Here is an 11,121-nt window from a genome sequence, read left to right as displayed (position 1 = left end):
AAATGTAGTGGAGTAAAAGTACAATATTTGTGTCCGAGATGTAGTGGAGTAGAAGTAAAAGTGCTGAACATTTCACATACTCAAGTAAAGTACAAACACCTAAACATTTACTTAAGTACAGTGCTTCAGTAAATGTACTTAGTTACTTTACACCACTATGCATATTCCACACGTAATGTCACACTGTACTTGGGGTTTGTGGTGACTACATAGTTTGAGGAATTCCATATATGGGCAAAAGGTGGCAAAACCTCATCTGCGATGTTACACTGGACCCATGCAGGTGAGGATGTTTACTGGTCCAATTCGCAACGAATTAATTACAGTCAGTGTAAATCAAAGAGCAAAAAAAACAACAGCAGAATGTTGCTTTCAGGAGTCTTATAGGACAGAGTCCTGAACAGTCTTGTAGGACAGAGTCCTGAACAGTCTTATAGGACAGAGTCCTGAACAGTCTTGTAGGACAGAGTCCTGAACAGTCTTATAGGACAGAGTCCTGAACAGTCTTTTAGGACAGAGTCCTGAACAGTCTTATAGGACAGAGTCCTGAACAGTCTTGTAGGACAGAGTCCTGAACAGTCTTATAGGACAGAGTCCTGAACAGTCTTATAGGACAGAGTCCTGAACAGTCTTATAGGACAGAGTCCTGAACAGTCTTATAGGACAGAGTCCTGAACAGTCTTATAGGACAGAGTCCTGAACAGTCTTATAGGACAGAGTCCTAAACAGTCTTATAGGACAGAGTCCTGAACAGTCTTATAGGACAGAGTCCTGAACAGTCTTATAGGACAGAGTCCTGAACAGTCTTATAGGACAGAGTCCTGAACAGTCTTATAGGACAGAGTCCTGAACAGTCTTATAGGACAGAGTCCTGAACAGTCTTATAGGACAGAGTCCTGAACAGTCTTATAGGACAGAGTCCTGAACAGTCTTGTAGGACAGAGTCCTGAACAGTCTTATAGGACAGAGTCCTGAACAGTCTTATAGGACAGAGTCCTGAACAGTCTTATAGGACAGAGTCCTGAACAGTAGCAGCTTCAGCAAAACCTACGTCCACATATTTTACATCCACTCTAGTGTCAATGTGGACAATGCAGAGTCAGCAGAGAGAGAGAGAGAGAGAGAGAGACTGACAGAAAGATAAATGCTGCATAATAACAATAAGTCTTTAAAAAAAATACATTTGGAAAATATAAATTACCTACATTTACCGCGCTCTCTCTCTCTCTCTCACACACACACACACACACACACACACACACACACACACACACACACACACACACACACACACACACACACACACACACACACACACACACACACACACACACACACACACACACACACACACACACAGTGGCGTGCACAGATAGACACTAGGGGGTGCTAGAGCACCCCCTGCCCTTTTGGCAATGTGCTCTTTAAAAAAAAGAAAGAAAATAAAATACTTTTTTTTCTTAATTTGTAGTGTGTGGACCATGGTGACCAATGATCAATACTCGCCCCTCCCCCCTCGGAGAGGGGGGAGGGGCTGTCTTACTGAGACAACATGCGTCTGCCCCTTAGAGTATATATGAATAGAGTTGGCATCCGAGTTCTCCTTCCATCCACTTGCATTAAGTTGCTCAAAAGCGCATCAGGCGATTTCACTCCTCCTTCCGGGTAGGAACTTGAGTGACCATATTAGCCATCCTACATTATGATGCAATCATGCAATGACATCACAACGGTGTAATTGTTCTTTATAAAGCCTTGTCCGATACTCAGTTAGTGACTTGCAACGAGGAAACCGAGCTGCCTTCATCCTAACAAGTTCGCCTGTAAACTAGTTGTTAACACTTATTGACGGTAGAGCTGCTGTGTGAAATGTTTCACTGGACGATACATCTGGAAGGAGAACATAGGAAGGACCAGGCTGCTGTGGTGGTCGGACACGAGATCTACTGCTTTGGAGGAAACAAGAGGAGAAGAGATAGAGATCCCATTGAAGTTAAGGTCTTCAACACTATGTCTTTATGCTGGAGGAGGTTGACCCCAGTGACCCCTGGAACAGGAGAACCTCACCTTGAGGTTCCCTCCAGGCGTGAGGGCCACACAGCTGTGCTGATTGAAGATATTGTCTACCTCTGGGGAGGATATCTTTACTGCAATGTTCTTTATGCATTTGATGTTGACGCCCACAGATGGTTCAAACCACAGGTTTCTGGAACCGTTCCAAAGGGGAGGATGAACCACTCAGCCTGTGTTTTGGGGAAGGTCATGTTTATTCATGGAGGATTGACCGGGACTGAATGGACTAATGACATCTACAAGTTGGACACCACCACAATGGTCTGGACTTTAATTAACACCAGAGGAACACCACCTCCTGTTTCATCAGGTCACTCTGCTACTGTCATCGGGACAAAGATGTTTGTATTTGGAGGCTGGAGAGGGACTCAGTACCACAACACCACAATGTTTGACTACCACAACACCATCACAGTGTTTGACACAGAGACCAACCTCTGGCTGGACACACCTTCTACACAGCTTCTACCAGGAGGACGCTACGGTCATTCAGCCTTTACCTACAATGGAGAGCTGTACATATTTGGAGGAAACCTAAATGATGTGTGGAAATTCAGTCCAGAGACCTTCTCGTGGAAGAAGGTTGAGCCCAAGGGGAAACGCCCACATAGGATATTTAAAATGTGCTGTTGCATGGTGGGAGATCGTATCATCCTCTTGGGAGGAGCCAACAACCCTGGTGACCTGTATGTCTTAGACTTCAGTCCGAGCCTCAAGACATTATGTAAGCTACCAGTTATTCAGTACGGTCTGGAGCAGTCTGGACTCCCACACGACATCAGGTGGGAACTGGCAGCCATGCATAGCGAAAAGCAACTGAAAGGATAACAGTCCTCTAAACCCACAAAGCCCAATAAAAACAAAAAAAAATGTGAATAATTTATTATAACTCGGTTCTGTCATTGTGTGTAAAAAAAATAATACCCTAGTGAGTCCCAGAAGACCTGTAGTGGTGTGTCATTATGTGTAAAAAATATCCGAGTGGGTCCCAGAAGACCTGTAGTGGTGTGTGACTGTGTGTGTGTGTGTGTGTGTGTGTGTGTGTGTGTGTGTGTGTGTGTGTGCATGCGTGCGTGAGAGACAGAGAGAGAGAAAGAGAGATACAGAGAGAGAGAGAGAGAGCGTTCACGTCGGTGTGTGTGCGTAGTTGCGTACGTGCGTGCGTGTGTTTGTGTATTTGTGTGTGTGAGAGGGAGGGAGAGACAGAGAGAGAGCGTTCACGTCTTCTGCTTGGCTGCTGAACACAGCAATGTGATTGGCCGTGTGCTACTGCAGTCTCAGCATCCACGCAGCAGCAGCAGCAGCACAGTGAGAATCGGGACGGAGGGGCTTTAAATACAACCACAACTTCTCCTTCCTGAAAACCTCTTTGGTTTATTTTTCTTTTTTCTTATCACGTACAAAAAAATGTCCTTCCTTCCGAGCTCCTCTCCGTTTCCGACAGCCTCACAAGCTGAGGTGATTGACCGGCAGCTTTTCCGGAACACAGCACTTCAATCTTTGTTTTTTTTTAAACCAAGACCTAGCCTGTTTGGGGCTTTCTTCCCCCCTTTTTGAGTGGTGCAACCATAGGGTGCAGCCACTCCAATGCCCAGCTTTGTCCGTCCCTGGTGGTGTCCATGCATCACATATTGTGTCCCCGCGTCCCTGTGTCCCTGCGTCCCTATATGCTTTTTCTTTCTTTCTTGGAACACACCGGATGCTTCCCCTGCTGTGTTCCCTGGGAGACCCCATAGCCCTGCCGTTCACCTCACCTCACCACCTGTCCTGTCCTGTATAATAATATGCTGTACGTGTTGTCTGTGAACTACATTCTGCTAGTACTGGCCTCGGAGTGTCGCTGTGTGTTTGTGTTGACGTCTGCTATTTCGCTGCGCGCCGTGAATTAGCAAATAGAAGTACAACACAGTGAAATCCTGAGAGTCCGTTTAGCCGATTGCACCCCATTTAGTTCCAACTGTACGCTCTTAAGAGTTATATTACGGTAACTATATGCCATATCCATGTACAGTAAACTACAGCCTGACTACAACACTTAGTTGTGCACCAAAAAACTGCAGCTCTACAAGCTCACAAGCTAGTACAAGTTCACATGTAAGGCTAGCTTGTGAGATTGTAGATCTGCTATAGGTTCGGTGCACGGCACGATGCATGAGCAAGTATAAATGAGGCATACGGTAAGCAGTGTTCACATCCAGTGGTGGAAAAAAGTACTCACATGTTTTACTTAAGTAAAAGTATCAATACTGCTATATAGAAATACTCTGTTACAAGACAAGTTTGGAATTACAAGTTTGGTAAAAGTACAAAATTATTGACATAAAAATGTACTTAAAGTAGAAATTACTCATTGTGCAGAATGTCCCATTTCAAGTTTTCAAATATCTAAAAAAGATTGACATTGATGCGACACATTGTGAGCTTGTAGATCGGCTATGTTGTGGCCGAAATGTATGTATACTGTAAGTGGTTAATGTATAGTATAACTATACAGCAACACAAAGTTTTAAATAGTGGAATAAAAGTACAATATTTGGACCAAAATGTGTAGCAAAAGGTATTGGAAATTGGAAATGCTCAAGTGGAAATACCTCAAAATTGTACTTAAGTACAGTACTTAATTTAGACCCGAGGATGAACTCTCTACAGTACACCACTTCTCCCTGACTGTCACCCATAAGGATGAACTCTCTACAGTACACCACTTCTCCCTGACTGTCACCCATAAGGATGAACTCTCTACAGTACACCACTTCTCCCTGACTGTCACCCATAAGGATGAACTCTCTACAGTACACCACTTCTCCCTGACTGTCACCCATAAGGATGAACTCTCTACAGTACACCACTTCTCCCTGACTGTCACCACGGAGCTACTTCTCTGCAGGCTTTCCCTCTGCCATGTGATTGGCCGACAGGCCGGTAACGCTCCCCCCCACCCCCCCATTGGACCATGGGAGCTGATGTTGCTCAGCTGCTGTGGAAGAATTTCATACATACATGCGAGGCCATGTGTGTGTGTGTGTGTGTGTGTGTGTGTGTGGGTGTGTGTGTGTGTGGGTGTAGCAGACCGTCTGTTTAGCTGACAAACCAAGAGGTATATGGACAATGGACATACTAGAAAACCAGGAGGCTAAAGAGACAGACAGACAGACAGACAGACAGACAGACAGACAGACAGACAGACAGACAGACAGACAGACAGACAGACAGACAGACAGACAGACAGACAGACAGACAGACAGACAGACAGACTCTAATTACATTGATTACATTGACTACAGACGAAAATTAGCTTCTGGTTAACTCTGGCTCATTTACATGGATGTGTAAACCGACATGTTGATTAATGTGCAGCTGTCCCTCCCTAGTAAATAAAGAAAATAGTTAGATAAGATTAACTGTTTTAAAGAACTGAAATACCGTTGTTTTCAGCAAGGGACAAGGTCGTACGACAAAGCACAAATTAGGCTATAAATTGTTGGCAATACAATTAAATGCTCCATGACAGATCACATTACAGGACCAATGTCATCGAACATGGTCCTGAAGCGTGTGATGTCATGTGTTCATTAGTCTCTCAGTCACGTCAGCATGGTTTCTATTTCCTCTTCATGAGAAGATCGGCAACTGCCGTTGCTTAAAACAGAGTGGAGGAAAACCACAATAGCATGATTTGAAATCATTGATTTCTATTGTTGACTCACACACACACACACACACACACACACACACACACACACACACACACGAACACACGTTCTCTATAATAACACCCTACATTTATGAGCTTTAAGACTTATATTATTCCCACCTGAATTGGGCTGTGATGATGAGACATCCAAATTAAGGCTCTGACATGGAAACCTCGTTCCTTTTTGACTAATTCTTGGCACAGTACGGGACATGGAAAAAGGGGAAACCTGGTTACAAGGGGGGGGGGGGGGGGGGGGATTCAGTTTTCAGCTTCACCCAGCTGATGGCTGCTCAGGGGGTTCTGATAAGTTTTCAGGACAAGCAGTTATGGGTTAAGCCTCGAAAAAGGCTGCGAAACAAACCTGGAACCTTTTCGTTATATTACACATCATGGCCTCTCTCTCTCTCTACCCATCCAGCAATGACCAACCCTGACATTTCATGTTCTGCACTCTCCTCCTCAGTGATCAGAAGCAACAGATGACCACAAACAACAACACATAAGAAGGCAAAGGTTCACCTATTATCCGCTGTATAGAACTCAGTTGGAGCAGGATCAAAGGGAAAATGGAAATTGTGAACAATTGTCCATTAGCTGCACGACTCCAGATTGAGAGTTCTGGAAGCGATTATGGAACGTCTCCATAGGTCGATATACCGTAGCACTTAGGTGGAGTGTGCAGCATCCCACTGGCTTGCTATACTTCCGCCGTCTCTCACTTGGGATGCTGACACTCATTACTTAATTGTATATACTGTATTTTGTGCTTGTATCATCTAAACCAGCCCGTTTGCCATCACATCACGACTGCAGCATTGTCTGCTGCAGCACGAGTTCCCCGAGTTCTCTCTCGTCAAAACCGCCCAAAAAATTACATTCTGGGGACCGAGGAACGCACCTCTTTTCACTCACACACATAGATACATAAATATTGAATACAAGCAGGCACACTGGTACAGACACACTTAGAGACACACACACACACACACACACACACACACACACACACACACACACACACACTGTCCCCTTGGTGACTCCCTGCCTAGTTCCGGTAAACTGGACAGCGGGTGATACAGTATATAAACACCACTCAGCACTTTACCATCACGCTACCTGCCTGCCTGAACGTGTGTGTGCGTGTGTGTGTGTGCATGTGTGTGTGTGTGCGTGTGTGTGTGTGTGCATGTGTGCGTGCGTGCGTGTGAGCGTCTCTAATCGAGACAGAGCCCCACCCTGCTGCTAACCTTCAAAGCGTCCGCTAGCACTCTAGGTCTGAGAAAAACATGCCAACAGCCATGGAAAGACTTTCCACGGAATCAATGATGACACAGCAATGTTTCCACTGTTAACATCCCATTAGTGATCCACTATACTACACCGAGAGTCTTCCATACACTCCTCATATTCCTCACGGATATGCATTTACATAACTGTATACTGTATATGGTAGCTTTGTTCTAATCTACATTCAGCCTGCTGGCTGTGTTGTTTATAACAGCAACAGCTACATTTGCGTGTTGTTTTGTTTAATGTTTCCCATGTCGAATAATGAACTGTCAAATATTCACCTGAGAGTTGTCTGTGTAGCTGCTACAGGTACAAAAGCAAAATTAAATATCATGACTGAACCACTTTGTCCCAATCTGTGGTTTGTGAGTACTGTGAGTGACTAGTTGCCGTTTCCTAAAAAATGATAATTACATAATGGGCGATGACGATGTTTAGGTATTATGATTCTAAAACCTTCTAAAAAAAGGCTTTGACCTTTGCTTTTAAGAAATATCCGAGACATGTCTCATGGAAGATGCTTCGGTTCTGATTGCAGGTTTGACCACTTCAAATGCTCTTTCGCCTTAAAAAAACCCGAATAACTGAAAATAGCCGATCTACAAGCTCACAACACGCTGTCTTCTATGGAAGCATGTTGCCCAAAATGTTGCGCGACATGCTTCCATAGAAGACTTCTATGGAAGGACTTGAATCCACGCGTACTACCAGTACTTATAGGTACTACCGTACTCTCTTCACTGCATTCCCTGTGTTTGTGTGTGTTAGCAAGATACTGGAACTTGAGCACAGCTGGGCGGATTTTCATAAATACTTGTGGGTGTACAGTGTACAGTATGAGCAGTACTGTAGGTTGTCCTGAAGAGATGACTACGCTTTGGATTGAAAAGGTCAAAGGTGAAGGTCACAATGACATAGATTGAACAAGAGAATGTTGGCGCAGCCACAGGTGCATTTCTTTAATTGTTTAATGCACATTGCAGGATATGTGGTGATTGTTGTCAAGGGGTCCAGACATGGCTCCTGTCATATGACATAAATAATTGTATGACTGTGTCCTATTTCCCAGTAGCAGTGAGACAGAAGGAAGCCAAGAACAACCTATGCCTATAGGACGCCACAAGCACATAACATCACTGGAATGTGTGTTAGCACGTAGCAAACATGCTGACAACCACTTTCAACCTGGTGTCACTATTTTGGGCATGTCATTATCGGTGAACATTCTTCTCAATCTATAGCGATATATATTTGCTATTCTTCGGCATAGAAACAGAGTATATTATGGGGCTAAAGTGGTTAACCATTGGAACGGATTCCATCATATTCTAATGGCTAAGGCAAAAAATATCTAAACAAAGAGCAGGGGTATTGGCAATGAGAAGTGCGTGCGTGCGTGCGTGCGTGCGTGCATGCGTGCGTGCGCGTGCATGCATGGGGTGTCCCAGTTCTTAATGTATTTCTCTCACTGCAGAGGAGAGAAGAAGACAGCTGCAGGGGGAAGCGGGGGAAGACAAGATGAAAGGCTTAACTAACAGAATCCCCCTCCCCTTCTCTCTCTCTCTCTCTGCCCGCTTTCTCTATCTTCTTGTCTCCGGGTCTCTCTCTCCCCTCTTGGCTAAAAGAAAGCAGTCGCACTTTCTCTCGCCCTGGTTATTCTGTACTACCTCTTTCGACAGTCCCGCTCTCAATTCCCATGCTCCTTAATTTGATTCCGCCTCTCTCTCTCTCTCTCTCTCTCTCTCCCCCCCTCTCTCTCTCTCTCTCTCTCTCCCCCCCTCTCTCTCTCTCTCTCTCTCTCTCTCTCTCCTTATGCAGTGCAAGCTGTAGAGTGGGTGTGGAATCACCCCCACTGGCAACAGCCGTGTGCCAGTATCTTATCCACTTAAACCGTACGCCATTAACTAGCCCTATAAGCCTTAACCCAGGGGTCTAGTAGGTGTTCTCTCTCCTTTTTCCCCATCTACGTCAAATCACCGATTTGTATCGAATCAGTATTCTGATGCTACTGTTCATATTTGGCTAACGGCTGAAAAGTACAGCTCGCCAGGTGCAGAGTGAAGACACCACTCTCCTCTCCTCTTTTACTCTTCTCCTCTCTCTCCTCCTTTACTCTTCTCCTCTCCTCTCCTCTCCTCTCCTCTCCTCTCCTCTCCTCTCCTCTCCTCTCCTCCTTTACTCTTCTCCTTTCCTCTCCTCCTTTACTCTTCTCCTTTCCTCTCCTCTCTTTTTTTACTCCTCTCCTCATCTCCCCCTCTCCTCTCCTCTCCTCTCCTGTCTTGTTCTCTCCTCTCCTCTCTAATGGAACCATGTTTCATAATTCATGACGCTCTCTGCTCAGCCAGGTCTTTCCTCACTAGACTGCCGCTCCTCGCTGAGCGCCGAGTGGAGGCTGAACGGTAATAGCGTATGTAAAGATAAGGGACATTCTGGCGTCCTACAGCAGCAACAGCAGCTTTAGAGGGAAACACAGGAGAGTTACGGGAACCCAACCGTATAGGCCTGACTATTAGCTGACTATTGTGGATGCAATATATGAACCGTTGTCTGTTATATAACATCTTCCCAGAATTTACCGTTGCCGCTTTCACAAATGCATGGAGGTTGGAGGAGGGGGGGACATGCGTCTGACTAATGTGAACACTTTGTGGGCCAACAACAGAATTCTTGTTCACGCAGCTTTGTGACGCACCACAAGACAGTTCCCTCTGTGGATGATAGTGCAGTCACTTGCAATTTGGAGAGAGCTCACTCCATATTGATTTCAATTGTATTCCTTTAATTAATATTGTTCACACCTGCGAGTGTACGGACGCTGGACGGATGGGAGAGGAGGGCGCTATTCAGATGCTACGAGGCACAGACTATAGCTTGAGAGTAGGGGTAGGCGATATGGAATAATACAATATTACCAGTATCCCGTTATCACAATCTTTTTTTCTGCGGTTTTGATGGTTATTTTTCAAGTTACTTAACAGTACAACCACTACTAAGCTAACAAAAATGAAAAGAAAAAGGAGTACGAGACCAAAATACAGTTTATTATTTGCGGGGGAACGAAACCATCGTTGTACAGAAGTACGACATCTCTGAAACGGCATATCGTGGAGACACTGTATCGCCTCGACGATATTTATCACGATATCGCCCACTCCTAATTATAAGTCTCGTCTCGAACAGAGGAATTCAAAAGAGGACGACCGAGGGGAGAGAAGGATGTGAGACATTGTCACATTTTCATTTGAATCTAAATCACAATGCTTCGTTTATACAACGGTGTCGCTCATCAAATATAGCGAATCTATTGTTTAGATCGGCTATTTTCAGAGAGGGATACTGTCATACAACAACATCAACATAAACCAAATCAGGCTTAAGCTTCTCACTGAGACAGATGAAAAAAAAGGAGACAGATGCAGAGAAAAACTGATAAACGTCTACTTTTAACAGACAAAATATACAGCACAATCAATACGAGTCATCTTAAGTGAGGTTGAGAGACTCTGGAACCCGTCTGAACAGAAGAGACAAAAAGCAAGGAACAGCCACATGAAAGAGACACATGTGTATGTGGGGGTCGAATATATGGATGGGGGAATAACGCTGCCACCATTATTTCTACACAGACAATGAAGACGATAGCGGAGGGAGACGGACGGGGGAGGGAGGGAGGGAGGGAGAGAGACGGGGGAGGGGTACATTTAAATAAAAGGGGTAAAAGAGGTGGAGGGGTGTATCGAACGGAGAAAATTAGGAGAAAGGGAGGGGGGTGAGCGGAGGACTGGAGGGGGTTATTGCTTGAAAAATGAGTCTTGGCTTAAATAAGTGTCAGGGGATTATCATGGTGGGATGGCTCGCCACAGGGGAGTTCTGTGTGGTGCGTGTGCGTGTGTGCGTGCGTGCACGATTCCCCCAGCAGCAGAAGCGTGGCAGAACAATACAGCCCTCTGCCAACTTGACAGAGAAAAAGGAGAGAAAGGGAGAGAGAGAGAGAGAGAGAGAGAGAGAGAGAGAGGCAGGGAAAAGATAAAAACAGATAGATGGGTTGGGGGAGGAGCAAT

The 11,121-nt window shown here is 45.1% G+C and overlaps 1 protein-coding gene across 1 annotated transcript; it reads left to right on the top strand.

Annotated features, from left to right (window-relative positions):
- Positions 1–261: 261 nt before the first annotated feature.
- On the top strand, positions 262–2,901 carry LOC308333643 (kelch domain-containing protein 3-like; the record flags this gene model as incomplete). The annotated part of the gene is made up of 2 exons (XM_080790099.1): positions 262–283; positions 2,102–2,901. The coding sequence occupies 2 exons, from the start codon at positions 262–264 to the stop codon at positions 2,899–2,901; spliced, it is 822 nt and encodes a 273-aa protein (XP_080646225.1).
- Between the last annotated feature and the right edge of the window lie 8,220 nt (positions 2,902–11,121).

The sequence above is a fragment of the Protomyctophum bolini genome (assembly GCF_963924005.1).
Source record: "Protomyctophum bolini genome assembly, chromosome: 18".
In the NCBI taxonomy this organism is placed as follows: Eukaryota; Metazoa; Chordata; class Actinopteri; order Myctophiformes; family Myctophidae; genus Protomyctophum; species Protomyctophum bolini.
This window is presented reverse-complemented; position numbering and strand designations above follow the sequence as displayed.